General features: G+C 42.1%; 3 protein-coding genes across 7 annotated transcripts in view; 2 read left to right on the top strand and 1 right to left on the bottom strand.

The window, feature by feature from the left end:
- EZR (ezrin) overlaps nucleotides 1-14,044 on the top strand; it is a 35,675-nt gene extending 21,631 nt beyond the window's left edge. For both annotated transcript variants that reach the window (XM_061378243.1, XM_061378241.1), the window contains 11 exons: nucleotides 555-650; nucleotides 1,476-1,750; nucleotides 2,540-2,623; nucleotides 3,248-3,394; nucleotides 5,686-5,782; nucleotides 8,760-8,923; nucleotides 9,751-9,881; nucleotides 10,554-10,714; nucleotides 11,009-11,101; nucleotides 12,018-12,269; nucleotides 12,609-14,044. In XM_061378243.1, coding sequence (XP_061234227.1) covers nucleotides 555-650; nucleotides 1,476-1,750; nucleotides 2,540-2,623; nucleotides 3,248-3,394; nucleotides 5,686-5,782; nucleotides 8,760-8,923; nucleotides 9,751-9,881; nucleotides 10,554-10,714; nucleotides 11,009-11,101; nucleotides 12,018-12,269; nucleotides 12,609-12,773 — 1,665 coding nt within the window. In that variant the 3' untranslated portion in view covers nucleotides 12,774-14,044. The remainder of the gene's footprint in view (nucleotides 1-554; nucleotides 651-1,475; nucleotides 1,751-2,539; nucleotides 2,624-3,247; nucleotides 3,395-5,685; nucleotides 5,783-8,759; nucleotides 8,924-9,750; nucleotides 9,882-10,553; nucleotides 10,715-11,008; nucleotides 11,102-12,017; nucleotides 12,270-12,608) is intronic.
- ZC2HC1B (zinc finger C2HC-type containing 1B) overlaps nucleotides 1-20,391 on the top strand; it is a gene marked incomplete at its 5' end in the record, with an annotated part of 264,177 nt that overhangs the window by 187,461 nt on the left and 56,325 nt on the right. The gene's annotated exons all lie outside the window — the stretch shown is intronic.
- Nucleotides 14,025-20,391, bottom strand: part of SYTL3 (synaptotagmin like 3) — a 33,592-nt gene continuing 27,225 nt past the window's right edge. For all 4 annotated transcript variants that reach the window (XM_061378238.1, XM_061378237.1, XM_061378239.1 and 1 more), the window contains 5 exons: nucleotides 18,836-19,006; nucleotides 18,526-18,625; nucleotides 17,257-17,365; nucleotides 16,141-16,346; nucleotides 14,025-15,001 (listed from right to left, as the gene is read on the bottom strand). In XM_061378238.1, coding sequence (XP_061234222.1) covers nucleotides 14,874-15,001; nucleotides 16,141-16,346; nucleotides 17,257-17,365; nucleotides 18,526-18,625; nucleotides 18,836-19,006 — 714 coding nt within the window. In that variant the 3' untranslated portion in view covers nucleotides 14,025-14,873. The remainder of the gene's footprint in view (nucleotides 15,002-16,140; nucleotides 16,347-17,256; nucleotides 17,366-18,525; nucleotides 18,626-18,835; nucleotides 19,007-20,391) is intronic.

Raw genomic sequence — 20,391 nt, 5'->3', positions numbered from 1 at the left:
AGACCTGCACAGGGAGCTCACTGCAGGAGCTGTGTGAACCATCCCGTAGTTGCTTCCTACAGCCAAATAGTCTTTGGTGACTGGCAAGACAAGATCAGTTGAGTACTGCTACCTAGTTGTAGTTACTACTAACATCGTTACAGGCTATCTCACCATAAGCTTTGGTGAAAGAACTAACTTGTCTGCTTCACCAAATACAGTTTTGAGAAGATAACAGTAGATCTTCTGGGGCAGAAGCTTCAGATGCTGCTGGTGTACCAGTCTAGCAGTTGGTGGCCTGTCACTTGTCCCATTCATTTCTCCCAGTTTCCCCAGAATCATCTTCTCCTAGGAACTGTGTGGGACAAGTAGCTTGGCCTGTGCCATTACTGTCATCTACTGCAGCTGTGTGTCATTGTCAATGAGATGAAATTAAGAGATGAGATGCCAGATGAGTAGGATTAGGCTGTTGTCTGCACCCGCAGGCTGTGCAAGAGTTGAGCATACCTGCAGCTTGGGTGCTCTGTTGCCTACAATAATTGATTTTTTCCTTTTTTCTTTCCCTTGTGTTGCAGGTGGTTAAAACCATAGGCTTGAGAGAAGTGTGGTACTTTGGTCTTCAGTATGTGGACAACAAAGGATTCCAGACTTGGCTGAAGCTTGATAAAAAGGTAACAGACCTTGGGCTAATTGCTGAACAAAGGTTAACACTTTTATGATTCCTGATGTGTTATTGGCTGCAACTTTATAAACCTTGTACCTGTTGTCAATTGTTCCTTAATTCTCATAACTCCAGGATTGCTTTTAGAGGTTGTGGTGTGACCTCCATGGGAACTGTTTGGGTGAGGTGTGACATGGTGGAAGTTTACCCTTTTTCTCTGTGTGAATTGCAGAAACTTTTTATAGTTTCTGCACTTGTCAGATACACAGCAGCAGCTTGATATTATACTTTGGTTGATTGAAGCAGCTATTCTTGCTGTGACTGGAGGAACACCTGGGCTGGTGAATGGTTTCGGTCTCTGCTTATGCAGGATCAGTTGTTATGGTGAAAGAGAGGTCACTCCAAAGCTGAGCAGTTGTAACAGAGCACTGGTGCCTCTGATGTGCTCTTGTTTGTAGGCTTGCATTTCTTCTCAGGGTATGAACTATTGTTCTTAACTGGGCAGTCACTGGAGTTCCTGTTCAATGACAGGGAGCTGTTCTCTGTCAAATGCATACAATACTGGATGGGTTTGCCCATCTGACATAGCATGGTAACTCATTCTCTAGTCACTAAGGTTTGCTGTGCAAATGGAATTTTACTGGCTTAGCTGGAAAACATAATGCATCTCCCCTGTACTCTCATACCAGTAAACAGCCAGAATTAAGGAATTGAAGTAATGAGTTGCCAGTCCCTCTCCTCTTAGGAAAATGCCCCGAATGCTTTTTTCTGTGTAAAAGGAATGTACTCTATTGTTTGCAACCCTGCTCAGTTGTGGTGTCACCTCTGTCCTCAGGTTTCTGCTCAAGAAATCAGAAAGGAGAATCCCCTCCAGTTCAAATTCCGTGCCAAGTTCTTCCCAGAGGATGTGTCTGAAGAGCTGATCCAAGACATCACACAGAAGCTCTTCTTCCTGCAGGTGAAGGAAGGGATCCTCAGCGATGAGATCTACTGTCCTCCTGAAACAGCAGTTCTTCTTGGCTCATATGCTGTGCAGGCCAAATTTGGAGATTACAACAAAGATGTACACAAGCCTGGATACCTCAATTCAGAGCGTCTCATACCCCAGAGGTGAAGGAGTTGGTTGATGCAGTCTCCCTTTCTTCTGTATTTTTGAAGTCAATAATTTGCACTCTAGTTAAATAGAGAGTTCCATTGAAAGCATGCCATTTTTATTGAACTGTATGCATTTGGGGGGTTACCTTCTTTTATTTCTGTGTCATACTAGAGTGTGGCTTTTGTGGTTTCTCCTTGGGTTGCTTAGGCAGAGGAAGTATTACTTTCAAATTCAGCTTTTCTTTCCTAAACATTGCTGCCATGCTGGTAACTGACAGTATGAATTTGTTCTCTTCAATAAGAGAAGCGTTCAGTCAAGAACCGGTCATTTCTGGAGAAGGCTGAGTTGCATGGACTTAATTCTGATGCACAGTCCTAAAAATCTTGTACCTGGGAAGTATGTCTTAGGGCTATGTAGTCCATCCCCACAAGGATAAATGTATGCTACCAGACAAAAGACTCCTGTTTGCACTTCCTGATGCAGCAGTGTCTAATTCTAGGAACAACACCAACTTTTGCTTTGCTTTAACCCTCTGGTGTCTACAGTGTATATGTTATTCTTTTGGCAGCATTCTGCTTGCGTCTCTTGTCAGTGACCAGAAAGGTTTTGTGAAGGGGTTTTGTTCATTCTGAATTGCTCTGCTTCACAGAGTACATCTTTGGGCTGAGTAGTGTCTTCCTCTTGGTTTCAGGAAGGCTTCATGGGTGGGACTGATTTTTCAGTAAGTCTGTAGCAAAGATCAGCATTAATGGATACTGCAGAACATAAAGTGTAATATTCCCAATATCTATTTGCTTGTTTAGGGTGATGGACCAGCATAAGCTCTCCAGAGAGCAGTGGGAAGAACGGATCCAGGTGTGGCATGCTGAACATGGTGGCATGCTCAAGTAAGTGTTTTGTATTGGTCCTTAGACTGGTCTCTTTGTTGCTGGTTGGTTACCTTAAGCTTGCAGTTCTACACCCAGCTTTTGAAATAGACTGTAGGAGTTGCCTGTCTGGGAACTCTTGGTGTATATCTTCTAGTCCAGCATTGAACCACATGGTGAAACTCAGTAGGATATTTGCACTGGTGCTGAGAACAGTGTCTTGGATGGCTTCATGAAGATCCTGAACCTAGGTACAGTGTATCACTGATGACTTTGAGTTGGAAAATAAGAAAAGGTGTAAGTCTAACTTAATGTTCACTGAAGCTTTTGCTTTGGCAGATGGGGAAGGTTAAGATTCTGTACCTTTCCCACTGACTGTACCTTGAGGCAAGGATGAATGCTGAGAGAGATGGGTGTTGTGAATTTCCTGCCTGGAAATACTATGGCTTGGTAGATGGAGCACTGTTTGTGTTCATAGGTGTAATAGCATTAATTTCTGAAGGGAATCCCAAATGGTGAATGTTAGTTTTAACCCCTGTGTTTGATGTGTGGGTTTAAGAAAAGCTTCTTCTGACAGCTTTGTGGTTTTTGAGATAGTCAGCTAAATGAGAAGCTAACATGTGCCCTCCTTCCTATCTCAACCAGAGAGAATGCCATGCTGGAATACCTCAAGATTGCTCAAGACCTTGAGATGTATGGAATCAACTACTTTGAAATAAAGAATAAAAAAGGAACTGAGCTTTGGCTGGGAGTTGATGCCTTGGGTCTCAACATCTATGAAAAGGATGACAAGTGAGGCTTTTGTTTCATTTCTGATCTTCCGGAGCAAGGGTTGGTGTGGGAGCCCAGGGACATTTCTGATTTACAGCATCAAGGCAAGGTCTAGAACTTGCTCATGTTCCAATTTTGGATCAGGAGGTGAAGCTGTGCTAGGAAATGAGCTTTCACATCATTTCTGTTTTCATGACTTGCCTGACTTGCTACAGAGACATTAGCTGTACAGTGCCATCTGGCAAATCACGCACAGTTGTAGAGCTGAACGCTGAACCCTGAACCAAGGAGGTTACCAAGTGTTTCCTTGAGTCAGGTTACCAGGCATGCCAGCACTGGGTACGAGAACCCAGATAGGCTAACATATCTGCAGAGTGTTTGGACATCCAAGGCCATTCCTACACTGAAGTTAATAACAGATGTGTGTACAACTGCCTGGTTTTGAAAAAGATTATGGGGTGAACATGAAACCAAAGCTGGATAACACCCAGGGCCCAGGGAGGAGTTAACCTATAGTTACTGTGAACAAGGAATGAAATGAGGTCTTGCTGAGGCATGGGTAGTTTTAATCAGTCCTTCTGGTAAAGGCAGAGCCATTGCTAATTGGGTAGTAGGTAGGAAATGATAGAGCACATCTATAAATAAACATAAAAGGAAGGTGAGAATAGCTGTGTCTAAGCCTGTTAGTCTCTTCTAATACTCCAGAACTGAAGGATTGAAAGGGTGTAAAAATTAGGCTGTTTTTAGACAAAGCATTGCTGTCTAGGTGGCTTCCCCCTGCCCCATATGTTCCAGGTCTTAGTTTCATGTCACTAAGCTGTAACAGACTATCATTGTAATACAGAAGGGATTTCACCCATTCTATATCTTTGCTTCCAAAAAGCTTTGAATCCAACCCAAATATTAATTGGAACTCTCTGGAACTTTTGTTAAAGACTGCAGAGAGAAATGCAATCTTTTCTGCAATGCTAATACGTGCTGTCACCCAGAAAACAAGGAGTGTCACTTGAAAGAAAAGTAGTTTCGCTCATGTAATGCTTCAGTCTTGAATGACTAGTCTTGCTATGTAACCACGGTCACACAAACAGGTTTTTCGAGCTGCAGAAGCAGACAGAGTGTAGCCATTGACTGCAAAGAGCTATCAAGAGTGTTTGCAAAACAAATACCATCCTGGAATAAACTGCTTGTTTCTGCTATAACTCTTGCTGCTATGTAATTAAGTCTTTTGGGCAGATATGGGGACTAGAAAAATAGCAATGTGTACTTCGCCTCTGGTTTATACATGCAAAACTTGGGGACTGGGGCAAAGGTGAAAACACAAAGATTTCATTGTTGAAGCTCAACCATGAGACCATGCTATATGTGTATGAGCCTCTGTACTGCAGGGTATGTCAGTGCCCTGCTTCTAGGCATCTTCAAACTTTTTCTGCATTAAAGAGGAGAACCTGCAATAAAACTTACATTAATAGAAGTGAATCATTTTAGTTGTCCATCATGCTGTATTATCTAGGGTCGAAACCCTTAAGCTAATATGACAGAGACTGGAGTAATTAATCTTAAGTCTATCAAATCATTTTCTTTGCAGTTCTTAATGTTATACACACACACACACACAGAGTTGTGTAATCTCGCAGTTGAGTTAAAGGCTGAGTAATGGTAAATTCTGAAGAGGGTGTATTTTATTCTTGATGTCCAATTTAAACAAAAATGCTTGGCTCCAGGGAAATCCTGCTATGTAGTAGCCTTCCATCTCTGTGACAGTGAGTCAGATTCCCCCAAAACTGTCATGTTTCCCTGTACCAATGAGCTCCATAGGAAGGTTTCTTACAGGGTTTGAGTGGCTCTCTGTGGTGACAGATGTTTCCCCAAGTGCTAAACATTAAATACTTGTGTCTTCATTTATGTGAAATAAATGTCAGCACTTAAGTGTGTCTGACATGTATATTGGAGGGGTTAGATGTTACCATTAGATATTATTAGATTGGAGGGGTTGGTATTACCATTTGTGTGAGACACAATTCTTAATTGTTAACTGCTGTCTTTAGAGAATATTTCTTCCCTTGATAAAAGAAGAATAAAAGAATAATGTGATATTAAACATGGAAATATTTTGTTGGGGGGAATTAAAGGAATTGGTTACAGTCAAAGATGCAAGTCTTTGTAATATTAGAACTTGCTGCAGAGCTGGGCGGATACATAAGGGTGCAGTACTGGAGTGGCTTAGGAACATCTGACCTCGCAAGTAGCTTAATACTTTTTCATATGCCAGAGTTCCTTGCAGCATCCTTTAAAAATATTTATTTTCTTTCCAGACTGACTCCAAAGATTGGGTTCCCTTGGAGTGAAATCAGAAACATCTCTTTCAATGACAAGAAGTTTGTTATAAAGCCTATTGACAAGAAAGCACCAGTAAGTATATCTAGACTGGATTCCTGGATACTGCATACGAGCAGCTAATGCTGTTTCATCTCAAAATAAAGTAGTCTTTGGAGAGGATAAAGCTGCAGATATTGTAGGTGCAAAATGAGTGTTAGTACTTGGAGCTGTCTGATCATTGCTCACTTTCACACTACTGAAAGAGTAAAAGCCAGTTGAGGACCATGGTGATCACTGACCCTGAACAGTAGGGTAAATGGCAGTATATGCTTTCTGTGGAAGAACTGAAATGTAGCTCCCTGTGAATGTTGCTTTTCAGTACTTACTGATGTGTTTGAGAGTTGCTGTAGTAAAGAATTAGGACTTACTTTGACCTGTTAGGAACATAAAGTGGAATAACTGGTATAGGTGGATCTCATTCTGTCAGTCTTGTGAAACACTTGGAATAGTTGAGAAAGGCCTCCTCTTCTCTTCCCCCACCGCAGTACTTGGCCTTGGTGGGTGAGTACACCCCTGAGAAGTAATAAGCTGTTTGGCTTTGTCAAAAGGTGATGGCTTATGAATTTGTTTAACAGAAAAAGGTCCTCCCAGTAGTTTAAAGGGTACTCATGCACAGTGTGCTGCAGGGCTTTCCTGCAGATAACCTGGCATTTGAAGGAGAGGAGCTTCTTTCTGTGACACTGCTAGTGAAAGCCAACAGAACTCCAGAGAGATAAGAAGCTGGTCTGTCAGGCATGCCTTCCTCAATAGAAGAGCCTCTTGGGTGTGTTGTACACATTATAAAGTATTCACCTCCTGTTTATGGATCACAGCTTTGCATCCACTCCCCAACAGTAAATCTGACTCAGTTTAAAATTAGAGACTTGCAAGAAGCTGATACAGAAAGGTGTTAACATTGAAAACCTCCATTCTGTTTCCTGCCTCTGCCTCAATTGCCCATTTCCCTCTGAAGCTGAGTTAAAGCTATGCCTGAAAGAAGAATTTTTCTGGACAGTAATTCTGAGTACTCGGGAAGTTGTGTGGGTCTTTTCATATGCTTGTGTCTCCTTTGAGAAATGCAAGTAGTGTAACTACAACAAAATGCTCAGTCCACCCAAGGTGTGGGTTGGAAGCTCCCTTTAACTTGGAGGATTCCACATGTCGGTGTTTAAATGGACTCTAATGTAATGGGTAGAGTCCTGTGGCATCTTGCCTAGAATAAACTTTTGAATTTTTAGGCCTGCCTGCCCACACGCTTCAACATCTTCAGCACGTTATCATTACAATATCAAGCTAAGTTATGTGCGACTGCGGGAGACTGGGGATGAGGAAAGGAGGTGGGGATTCTTCTGTGTTATATCAATGTTTTGTCCCTTGGTTATGGCCTTAAATGATAAACGCAGCCACTGCCTGTGCCCTCAGCATTTACCTCCACAGAAGTGAACCTTGCCTCAGGGTAGAATGTGTTCACAGTATCACAGTATGTTAGAGATTGGAAGGGACCTCAAAAGATCATCTAGTCCGATCCCCCTGGCGGAGCAGGAACACCTAGATAAGGTTACACAGGCTCATCACAAGGTACACAAACTGTTTTCAAAATGACTTGTCAGGAGGTTGAATGAATAGCTTACAGGTACAGCAGTGTCAGACTGGTACAGCTCAGAATGGTTCTGGCAGGATTTTTGGGGGGTGGGACACAACACACTGTGCTGACTGCCTCTTCTGCATCAGTGTGTGAACTGGAAAAACGCATTAAAGGAAACAAGTCATTGTCAGCATATTCATGGTCATCTTAATAGTACGTGAAGAGCTTTTCATTGCTTCTCATATAACTTCTAGTTTTTCCAGAGATAAAACTGTTCTAGGATTCTACAGTTTTATTGGAAGGGACCTTAAAGATCATCTAGTTCCAATTTGCCTGCCATGGGCAAGGAGAAAACACAGCCACAACTTGTGCTTCTGAGCTCAGGCATTTTAAAACATGATCGCTGCTGCCACGCAGAATTGACACCCTGCTATGCCTCTTCTCATTTCCACCTCTTGCTAGCAGCAAGGCAATCCATGGGAGAGTGATTCTGAGGAATGGGTGCTGGTGGTAATGTGGCAGCTTGCCTACTGCCCATATCGCCGTCCTCACAGTACTTGAGAACAAGCACAAAGGTGCAGAGTTTATTCACTGTGTAAGTTGAGACTGTGTTGTAAATGTGTGGCTGTGGACTCGGGAAAAACCATCAGGCAGGTGATGACCTTGGCCCTCTGCATGCCTTTCTCAGATTGACTCCCAGGAGATCGTCTGGTGTGTAGTTTTTATAAAAGCCTGGTTAGAACACAGATAACGAATTTGGGCTGTTTCTTTTTGCTGAACCAACCAGAAATTTTGGAATATCTTGTGTGTTGTCACTGCCTGTAACCCAGTATTCAAAATAATCCTTATGTTTGCTGGTTCCAAGAAAATAGCTGCCATTTGATGTTCCAGTAACAGCATAGGTCTGCTTAACTAGGAAATGCCTTGGAGAGGAAGGAATGACACTGGAAGGTGTTTCTTCTCTTTCTCTGAAAAAGACACCCAAAACCCCACAGATGGTGCCTTGAATATTGCTTTAAACAGATCAGGAAATTCTACAGTTACTTTAACAGTCTGTAATGCATTTTTAGTTTGATGTTTTATCTTCTGGTCACAAAACCTTGCAAACTGAAAAACTAATTACTCAGTACTAGAGATGTATGAGTAGTTGCCCAGATGGTTACCTGCCAACCCAGAATCTTCTGTGACAATCTCCACAACAACTCCTTTAAATGGAAATTGTTAATTTTCTGTAACAGATACCTTTTTTAGAATGGTAACTTGTCAATTCTATGTAGACTTTAACTGAAGAATCTAAATAACAGTTGTTTTAACTTCAGATGAGACTGTCAGTCTCTACTGCTATATTTAAGTGGCTTGCGTATGTGTCTTGATTACAGTGAAGTTAGTGGCAAGATGCTGGGAGAAAGCACGCTTGGAAAACTGACTGTCAGGTCTCTTTTCTAGGACTTTGTGTTCTATGCCCCTCGTCTGAGAATTAACAAGAGGATCCTGCAGCTTTGCATGGGCAACCATGAACTGTATATGCGGCGCAGAAAGCCCGACACCATTGAGGTGCAACAGATGAAAGCCCAGGCCCGGGAGGAGAAGCACCAGAAACAATTGGAAAGGTGAGCTTAAATACAATCAGCAGAAATGGGGTGGCAGGGATGAATGCCACCGGTGCCACAGCAGGGGTTGGCAGGCAGCTGTACCTGCAGGGCAGCTAGCAGCAGCATGGCTTTTGCAAGGAAACACACAAGTAAAGGCACAGTGGGCTCTTGTGTGGTGGTGCACACTCAGAGAGAGCTCCTTCTGGATCCTCCTGAGTGTTAGGATCTGATTTATGTGTTGGACCAAGGGATGGTTGGGAGTAAGGAAGAAGTCTTCAAGGGTGCATGCAGGTACGCTGTGAATAGGAAAGAGGGCACTGAGGGACCTGTTACAAGCACAGAAAAAGGATTAGCGATTCTGTTGGACTACCACTACTTGCTGCAGGTTGCTTAGGGTTCAAGAAATCATGATGCTTTTCTCCTGTATTTATGGCTTATTTGGTATCATTCCCTCAATGCTCTTGTTCTTATGCCTTCTTGGCTTCCCTTACACCAGAAGTAACAAAGTTAAATCTCTGCTGTACCAAGTAGATTTGCAGTACCCAGTCCAGACTTGCAGTGCCAAGTCCAGATTTTCTCTCTCTGCATGTAGTAGCTATTTGGTGTTCTAAATTTCTGTGGCAGGCAACTAAAATAGAAATGTTTTTATGAAGTGGAGTATCCAGAACTGAGCAAAAATTCTGAAGTGATGAAGGAACAAGCTATATCTATTTCTGCCTTCTGGCTCTCGTTTTGTGGCAGTTGCTTCCCACTGAGCTGCCTGGAGAAATGCCCAGCCTGCATTCTTGTCTGGCTGTACCTTAGGTCTGAAAGTGAGTTTCAAGCATGAAATCTCTTTCTAACAGGCAACAACTAGAAAACGAAAAGAAGAAAAGGGAGACAATTGAGAGGGAGAAAGAGCAAATGTTGAGAGAAAAGGAGGAGCTCCTGGTGAGGCTACAAGAATATGAGGTGAAGACTCAGAAAGCAGAGAAAGGTAAAGTACTTGTACCAGACCATATGTATTGTGCTCCATAGGAGGGTTATATGGGTCACTGCCTACACCTAGCCTAAACCTTGGTGACACTGGGATCTCTTGGCAAGGCTTACTGATACCTGTCTATGGGGATAAATACATACATTCACATACTGATACCAGCCAAAGTATGAAAGTAGCATAAAATCTGCCAATTGTATTTGGGAACTGAAGGGCACTAACTTTATTTCCCCCTGTTGCCAAGAGAGTTTAAGTAGTTTGGCGTCTTCCAGCAGGCAGTGAGCGTTCAGCTCTCAAGTACTTTTTACTTAACTCCTAACAGAAAAAGTACTTTTGGAAAGAAGCCTTTCCCATGAAAAGGAAGCTTCTGTTTCAGTTCAGTTCGAGACAGCAACATCTGGTCCTTGCAATTAAGGACACCAGAATCATGTCGGTGCTGCAGGCTTCAGTGCAGATATCTTGCAGAAAATTGAATCGTGTGCAGCTGACTACTTCAGAGTTCAGTTACTTAATGTGTTACACAAATAATTACTTTGAGGTGCACAGTGAAGGGGTACTGCAAGCAGGAGTGAAGTGCTTGTCGTGACTTCTGCAGTTACCTAGGAGACTGCTTGTAGTCCCTTCACTTTGACCAGGCTTATGCAGTAACCACATTGATTCATCTTGTTCCAGAGCTCTCAGATCAGATCCAAAGAGCCATTCAGCTGGAGGAGGAAAGGAGACGCGCACAGGCAGAAGCAGAACGTCTGGAAGCTGACCGTCTGGCTGCTCTGCAGGCCAAAGAAGAGCTGGAGAGACAGAATATGGACCAGATAAAGAGCCAGGAACAGCTGGTAAGACCCAGTCATTTTGAGGATAAGAGATACAGGTGTGTTAATATGCCCTTTGAGTAAGGTAAAGCCTTTCTTTCCAGAGAAAAACCATGGTGAAGTAGTAGACCCTGTGATAACATCATTGTGGCATTGGTTTCTGTTATGAGCAGTCTGCTTTTTAAGTCTTAAATTCTTATTCAGTCTTTATTACACTGGAGTGTCACACTTGGATCTTTTCTCAGTCAATAGTGTTTGTTTGCTCTGTGTTCTGTTTTTTTGAAGAGTCCTTGTAATTCCAGTTTTATTATTCAACAGGCTACAGAGCTTGCAGAGTATACAGCCAGGATTGCACTTCTTGAGGAGGCAAGGAGACGTAAAGAGAGCGAGGTTGAAGAGTGGCAAATCAGAGTGAGTATCAGCTTTACGAAATTGCTCTGGAGCTCTGCACTTGAGCAGAGCATACCACAGTGCTTAGCCTGATAGGACTTCTCTAAACGCGTAGACAAACATCTGTAGGCCAACAGCAAAGGGCAGACTTATGAGGAATGTGCAATATGTCTGTAAAACACCTTTCTTTCAACAAGCCCTCAGTCAAAATTCAGAATTGAAGCCTGTATGAAATCTAAAAGTGAATTATAGTCTTGGAGACATGGGGGGGGGAAGTGGTACATTGTATTAATGAGGTATTTAATCCATGATGCAATGTCTGAAAATATCACATCAATCAAGAGAAGATGCCACACTGCAGGTACTGGTCCCGAGGACTGTGTGCTGTTGGCAGTGGCTTCCTGCACCTGGGTTGGGAGAGTTTAATAATTGGATGCACCAACCCCAACCCATGCCAGGCTCAGCATGCCTGGTTCTCCCAGTGCCCTTTGGCAGGTGCTGCAGACTGCACAGGAGTGCAGAACCTCTGAAGCGGCATGGAATCTGACTGCCCAGTATGCAACTGCATTAAAATGCCAACCATGGAACCAGAGTTCTTGCTCTGTGAAACCCATATCTACAGCCTGCAGCTCTTCAAATGGAGTGCAGGATAAAGATAACTGTAGATGCCTGCAGAATTGTTTTTCCTACAGTGTGTTGTGTTGGAAGATCCTTTGTTCAGATCCCCTGTACATTACACAATTACACAGTGGATGATAGTACCACTAGCAAAAATGTTTTGCTTAACACAACAGTGTGTCAACTGCAGAGATTTAACTTCCTCTTCTTGCTTTTCATAGTAGCTTGAAAAAAGAGGGGAGACAAGTGTTAAAGTGTTCATTAAGCTGGTGTAAAGCAACAAATGCATTTAAAACTATTTTTCACTCTCTGCCCAAAGGCCAAGGAAGCTCAGGAGGATCTGGTAAAGACAAAGGAGGAGCTACAGCTGGTGATGACTGCTCCACCTCCACCCCCACCACCTGTCTACGAGCCTGTTAACTACCATGTCCATGATAACTTGCAAGATGAGGGATCTGAGTACTCTGCCTTCAGTGCGGAGTTCTCCAGTGAGGGGATCCGGAATGACCGCAACGAGGAGAAGCGCATTACTGAAGCAGAGAAGAATGAGCGTGTGCAGAGGCAGCTGAGGGTAAGGCAGTGGAGTAATTGAAACAATTGTTCCTGGAAAATAGACCACTTAACTGCTTGGTTAAGCACACAAAGCACAATAGTTTCTCTTCATTTACAGTTCCTGTAGGCAGCTGGAATTAAATGCAAGATCTACAACGGTTACTGTCATTGCTCAGGCTTTGAGATTACTTATTCACATTATCCATAGCGTTTATGGAAAGCATGCGTTGTATCTCCATCATTGTTAGATCACTCTGTCTAGTCATCTAACAACTGTCAACTCTCACCAAAGAGCACTGCTGTCACCAGCTGAAAGCTTCACATGTATAATCTGTATCTGTTGTCCTTGATATTGCAGGCGCTGACAGATGAGCTGGCCCAGGCTAGAGATGAAAACAAGAGGACCCACAATGATATTATCCACTCAGAGAACATGCGACAGGGACGTGACAAGTACAAGACACTGCGACAGATCCGGCAAGGCAACACCAAGCAGAGAATTGATGAGTTTGAAGCAATGTAATGATGTTTGTAACAAGAAGGAAGGACTGTGGGGAAGGCAGATCTTAATGCTGTATTCTTGTTTTGGGGGTTTGTTGTTTTTTTTTCCCCTGAGGAGGGGTCACTGTATGAGATGTAACAAGTGTTCTTTAAAAACCCCAGGGTGTTTGAATCTCACTTTTATTTTGTACCTCCTATTAAATTTGGTATAGTTAAAAACTCATGGTACCACTGATCCTGGTAACTTGCTCACGCCTTTGCTTAGTGCCAAAAGGCCTTAGGTCACATCTTTCTTTAAGCAAGCAGGTGCTGGATTCAGGTTGGTCTAAAACTAAGTGACTGTGGGCAAATTTTGTGCCATATGTTTCTGTATTATTAGTTACAGTGTAAAGTCCAACAGTTGCAAAGACAGGTTGTAGAACTCAGAATTTGCAAGCCCTGTATGTATGTGTGCATGTGTGTTTATATACCCTAGTTTTTTATCCTTGGTCTTGATGCCCACAGCCTGTTCCCTACCCCATGCACACAGAAGAACTGACACCACCTCAGAACCTCTCTGTGTAGAAATTAGGCTTCTTCTGGTTGCTGCTCTCAACTGGAGAAACTCTGCAGTGATGGCACAGGGACACTGATACCCTCCTTGTGTAACACCTAGGCAAATATGCTGTTGGAATCTAATACACTCCTGTGTTTGCATTCCAGCTTCATTACTGATCAGTCATAGTGTAGTATTTATATATATATATTAAAACCATGCAATATGTGGATTGCAGTAGCTTAAAGGGAAATAGTTTTGCTCTGTATATTTTGTTACTTTTCAGATTAAATAAGACTTGCATCTGTAAAAATGCCTAAACAATGCTTAGTCTAATACAGTGCATTAACTGATTATTTGCTACAAAGCATTATTTGTAAAGATCACTTTTTTACTTAATGAAAACTTACTATGTACTCATGATCCAACAGATACAATTTTACTGCACCTATTTTTCTAACAAATTTTCTAATTTTTTTTAAATGTTTGATTTAAAGTTTCAGACTCCAAAGATGAAGGGACTGCTTGTTTATATCACAGTTGTATTCTCTCTAGTAGAGAGCATTTCTGTGACCATTCCTTCCCCTCCTAGGTTCCCCCTTTCCTTGAAAATCTGTTAGAAAGTGAGATACAGTATGTTGTCAGCTCTTCTCTTCCATTTACACCATCTCTGCTGCTTTATACTTGAGTTAAATTGTGTGTGGTTTTTTATTTGCAGCAGCAAACATTAAATAAAAGATCTGCAAAGTAACAAAGGACTCGGAGTCAAGTGGTTCTTGTGTGGGGCATATTTTGTATCAGGCATGCATTTTCATCTAGTTCCTGAGCTTAGCATACAACTCCTTGTGTCTTTAATTCTTAACTCCTTAAAAGCCACATTACCTGGGCAGGAAGAAAGGAGAGTACTATGTGTAATGGCCTGAGGTATGTAACAGCAGCACTTGTTACAGTTGTATACATAAAGTTTCTGCTGACTGTTAACACTACAGTTCACAGGCACAGTGAACTTACACAGCAGCTGGGCCTTAAGCTTACATGAATAAATTATAACCCTAGCTAAACTCCTGTTCTGTGTGCCATATGGATCTTGTTAATACTGTCTTACAGGTGATAAGAACAAGGAACTTAGTTTAACCACACTATTCTAGTAACTGTTGTCCCTCACTCCTGCTGAGGAGTGCAGGACAATTCCTTCAACATATAAAACATCAAGATGAGAGTGAAGGCAGGTAACTTTAAGGTAACAGTTATTTTTCTCTAAGATGTATTCCTATCTGTGATTAAAGAATGACAGTTCTAGGCCCAGAACTAGAAAGCTGCATCTCATCTGGCTACTGTTGCCTTGTCACCACAATGCATTTCTGAGTTTGTCACTCCCAGAGAAACCTTATACTTCAGATAGACACATAGATAACAAAGCCTTAACCTTTGGAGCAATAAAGCCTCACACACTTTCAAATGTATAACTCTATGTTCCACAAATGCTGGACTAGGTATGTTTGCAGTGTACCTTTCCCCAGACCTGAAAGGTACATGCTACTTGAATTGAAAGCTTCACAACATGGGGAAAGCTGTTGTGTAGTTCTCTTATGATTTAAAGTTTTCCTTGTTTGAATGCAGTACAAGTGTAAAGTCCATCCACGTGTTTGGTCTGCACAGTACTTCCTGCCATTGGAGCACTGACTGAGAAAGGGCTGTAGAGCCAAACCATTCCACTGCAACAAAGCAAAAGGGAAGGACACAGTTACTTTTCACTTGGTCTTACCCAACTGACTGGACAACAATGAACCTGTTTAGCTGTTCTATAGCTCCTAAGGCATTAATTGCAATAAATTGTAGTTATATTTTGAAACATTACTTAAATCCTGTTAAACCAGAATCACTTACTAGAAAAAGTTTCTAGTGATATGACTAAAAGCAAAGGAGCAAGCATGTGTATTAATAATGGCAGCATGGCACTAGGTTGCATGCTGCTGTTCATTTCCAGTCACTTTAATGCATTACTAAGCTTGAATAGTCATCCTCACTCAGGAGCAGGTAGCTCCTGCTCTGGCAGAAAGATGCTGGGTAGGACAATCAAGCTCACAAGGCAGCTTGCACAGCACTGAGTTATTAGTGATAATACTCCCCTAAAGTGTGTGTTCATACCATAACACAGTGTCTGAGCAATCTTTTTGAACCTTTCATCTCAGAACTCTCTGGGAAGACAGACTCCATGGGGCAGCCTTCAAGTGGCAGCCTTCAATTAAAAGTGAAATGGGGCCTATTCAGTGAGCAGAGGGCTTCTCCAAAATTTCTCAGCCTTGAGAGCAGGCTTTCTCACTTGCACATACACTAGAACAGAGCCCAAAACTCAGATGTGCAATAGCCCCTTCTGAGCAAGTTTCACTGTCTGTATCTCTGAGTGGCTGGATAGTTTTGTGGATGTAAACTAATAAGCACACACATAGGGAAGGTTGGAGTCTAGTAGGTCATTAGTTCTTGTGCTTCTTTTTTATTAAATAGTATTGAAAATTAACCAATGCATAGGAAACAGCTCAAAGAACCGGTCTTCAAAAATTAATGGAGCTCTAGATGAGTCAACTCCACCCAGCTTTTCAATGCCTGCCTTAGCATAGCCAGGCTTCAGTCCTGTAACTTCCCATGTTAACAAATGGCTTTCCTGAAAATTCCCACTGACAACCTTGAACTTTTGCAAAGACCTGAACTAAAGCACATGCAGTGTTTCTTACAGGATCAAAGCCCAAGGCACACAGCAGTGGGTGATAAATAGCACAGTGTAAGTATTATTTAGAATGTAAAGTAAATGAACTTTTCCCAAACTGCCTTCAATTTTTCATGATAAAGAACCTACTTGCACCAATTATAGCTCCTCCTAGGAATTGATCGCTTGAGCTGGAAGTTGACTGGTCCCAGACAGTCAAGTGTAGACATGACTGTTGCAGCTGAGCTGGGGTCACACCATCAAAGACAAACAAGTGATTCCACTGGGGACAGGCTTCTTTCCTCCGGACAGGAGACTTCTGCTTTACCTCTGGTTGGTCTGGAAGGATAAGACAACTTCCCCAGAACAATGAGAGTTTAGCAAGGTTACTGATTTCTCAACCAGAAAACAGAACATTTGCAATGATCAACCAGGGCCCTTTGGTTTGCTTTAAATAGCACATAAGTTCAGCCTAAGTACAAGGTAGAACATGGTCCCAATGTGTTTATTCTGGGACTTGTTCCTTTTCCTGTCTGCCTTCAGTGTGAGTGCAAGTAGGCTCTTCTAGTCTGTCTTTTGCTGTCACTGACTGCTGAAGAAATCTTTACTGCCTGTTCTGTTACCCAATTCTGCCCCAAACCTGCTTTTCAATAGATAAATTTCTAGCCCATTTCACTGAAGATCTGTGCCACAAACAATGAAATGGCTTTACGTGATGGTGGAAATGTACCCCAGTGTCATATTTCCAATGGCATCTGGTGCTGGACAGTAAGAAAGTAAAATGACCCCACGTACAAGTTACTCAGCACACTGAAGAAAAATTCAGTCCCTCTTCTTTTAAAATGTTTAAAATGAAGAGGATAAAGGTTTCCTTTTAAATGTACCCAAAGATATATTTAATTCTGCAAAGGCACACATGAAAAACAAGAATTAAAATATCCTCTGACTGGTGCTACCCCAACCTCCCAAACCCCCCCCCCCCCGCCCCAATACCTAAAACCAGGTACTTAAACTAGCGACCTTTGAATTTTAATGACAAGTCACTGCTGAAGTTCCATTCAGGATCCAAAGAGCCAGTGGGACCCATCACTGCACTGCTGAATGCTGCTGTTGTGCAGGTACCCCTGCCACCATTACAAGGACTGTCTAAGAATGTGGGCAATGCCACTTTCAGGGGGCAGTCTCCTACTGAAAACATGTTAACACATACATTCACACAGAACGTGTATGACATTTTCTGTTTGAAGTGTTAGGTCTCATACATACCCTATAACAAATGGGTTCAGCATTCCAGAAGCTCTCAGCACAGGCAAGTTCTTGGCCTCAGTTATCACAACCTGAAGCTGGCAGCTGGGAACGCCTTGGTCTTTTCTTCCTGCAACAAGAGCATTTATCACATGAAATAACCAGTTAGTTCAGCTGAAAGCTTAAGATGTTTCTATCAGTAAGTAGGAAAATGCCTAAGTGGTACTACTGAGATAAGGACTCACAGTGCTAATACAGGATCATTTGGATCATTTGAAAGACTTTAACCTGTTTGTACAGGGTACGAGTCACACACTCCCCAAAAAGGCAAGCAAAGAGTAGCAGGTTGCTTTGTGATTCCTGTTCCAAATACCGAGCTTTCTGATGTATTTGTATAAAGTAAATACAGGGCAGTACCTACAGGAGTGTTTCTCTGAAACAAAGCCAGAAGCAGGAGAAACAGCCAAGTACAGTTTGATTCCGCTCCTCTGTGACAGCTCTAGCTATAGAGACCCAATACACAGGAATGCACAGGGAAGAAAAATGAAAGAAAGTTGGTAACTTTTAGGTCATTTGGAAAAGAAAAGGAAACAAAAGTAGCCTAACAGCTAATCAGATCTTCATAGTGGCCTCTACCTTATGCTGCGGTCCTGACACTTGAGAGTTAGTAGAGCTCTGAACCTCTGTATATCTCACTATGATCTAGGGAGGCAATTTTCCAATGAGGTTGTCCTATCCGTTCTCCCAAGGTGTTTCTTTTACTCCACCAGCAATACTGAATGTATCTTACAAGTCTTTCATTTCCAAAAACTGAATCCTGACTGTACATTTTGAACCTAACACCTTCTAAGTGAAACAATCTCTCTTAAATGAAACCACTGGAGGAAGCTAAGGGTGACGGTTGGTACCCTTGCAACCATTTCTTTTCCACCTTTTCCCCAAATTGGCAGTCTCCACCTTGGGCATTAAAACTGCACCACCTCCAGAACAAGGCCTATCAGCAACTATGACTGGCACAAGCTTCCCAAACAGCTGGCTGCATCATGCTGCTACCACTATAATGTGCAGCTTTTGTTGGCATTAAAAAGAACAAAAAAAGATGAAGTTGGCAAATGTTTGGATCTTAATTAATTTGAACTATAATACACCACAAACCACTATTTGCAGCAGCTGTTCTAAACCCCATACAGGCAGATTACATGGACACATTGCTAGTTCCTCATTGATATCAATTCTTTTCTAGCCAAGGGATTCAGCATACATAGTGATGTATGCTGAAATATTTTATACCTTCAAACTGGAAATTTTTATACTGAGCTGGTGCTGACAGTCTTGCAGACACAAGGAGTTCACCACTGTACTCGGTAAAACCATGTTCAGGCTTTTCAAGCTGAAGAAAGGAACACACAGAAATTTGCATTACTGCAACCATTCTATTCCGCATCCTTCTTACAGTTTGTTTATGTTTGCAACATGTACTTCTTAAGGGGCTGGACTGACAGCATTTTTCCCTCCAATGATCTCAGAAGGGTGATATTTTTCATAACTTTCAGTACATCTTGGTTTTAAGATATAACTAAGCACAAAAACTAAGAATCACCTTTGGCTTGAGCTGGTACCAGCTGAACAACTGCATTGAGTCCTCTTGAAAATCCCATGCTGCCAGTGGAATCACCACTTCCCCCAAAAACACCCTGTATTTGAGTGCTCCTGCATGCCACACAGAGATCTGAAGCTGCCGACTTCCCAGCTGGGAGTATTCAATCTTGTACTGGAAAGATAAATATTATTTAGAGGGTGAATGCATGCCCATGCCCATAACTAGGCCAGCCACAGCATGGCTGAAGGTACCTGGATACAGACAGAACCATGCTGTCTGAATGCGCTTTGCAATCTGCATATTACTCCACTATTTAAATGCTAAATAACACTCATCCAAATATGAAATAACATTCCAGGAATAACTTGACCTGCCTTGCTAAAGATTCGGGTTATTAATTCAGAACTTGAAATAATTCTTGCCCATTTTTGCTGGTGGGGTTTTTGGTTTGTTTTTTTTCCCTTCTCTCCCTCTCTCTGTTATACACTCCAAGCAAAATTAGGCTACTCTGGAGGCCAGTTCAAAACTAAGACGCCTAACAAGGGTGCTCAACTTCCATTCTGATGAGTGGACATCTACTCAATGCAGTCAGTAAGAAGAAAGAAGTAATTCAGCTGATCACTAATTACAGCCCTGATCTGCTCCCAAAACATAGTTAGAGCCTGTTGAGACTGTTGGGTATCTAACATACCTACATAAGACTGGCAAAGGTGACACCCAGCCTAGAAGGAACCTACATCCACCTGGGCTGGAAGCTGGAGGCAAGGACATCACTACCCGCACTTAGGCTGCTGAATCACAGGCTGGGTGTAAGCTGTGGAGCTAATCACCCTGGGCTCCAGTGATCCTCAAGAGTACTTACACACCTTTCACACATGAAGCTACCCAGACGTAGGCACCTTAATTTGCAGCTGAATCTCACCAAGTTGGATCTTGGTGTCATAATGTAGTTTACCTGCACTAGCACTGTGGTCTTCTGACCATTCCACTACTCTGGATAAATTAATAATTAAACTAATTCAAAAGATTTCTAACAAAACTATGTTTAGTGTTCTTAGAGTCAGTTCAGGCATGGCTCTCACTTTCCCCTTTTCAGTTCTTCATGATCTGGCATAGAAAAGGGACTATAAAATTAGGACCAGTTATTCCAACTTCAGGATCTTTTTTCTCCCAGCTTAAACTGTATATACAGACTTCAGGTTATATAAGAGTTATGTACATTACTTAAATTTTTTGTTGTTCCTACAGAATTTTACAATGGTCTTTTCAAACATATTGCCTGTTTTACTCACTAAAAATTCTTGCTCATAAACCTCAAAAGATGGAAGTAACACCGAAGCTTTTGTGTAGTTCAAGGACCAACAATACAAGTTTTTCTCTCCATTAACTTTGTTTCTTGTCTTTTCCAAGACAACACATTACTGAAGAAGTCATCATCTTACGTACTACTGCAGCTCATTAACACACACAAAAAAAATGGTTTGTAGTGATCTGAGTACAAAACTGGAACTGGGAACAACAAAACTAATCCAACTGTCCATCATATTTGAAAAATC

The sequence above is a fragment of the Neopsephotus bourkii genome, unplaced genomic scaffold (assembly GCF_033783945.1).
Source record: "Neopsephotus bourkii isolate Nb327-2 ecotype Australia unplaced genomic scaffold, CSIRO-AGI_Nbou_v1 NB_1765, whole genome shotgun sequence".
Lineage (NCBI taxonomy): Eukaryota > Metazoa > Chordata > Aves > Psittaciformes > Psittacidae > Neopsephotus > Neopsephotus bourkii.
Note: the sequence above shows the minus strand (reverse complement) of the source record. Positions and strands in the feature narration are given on the sequence as shown.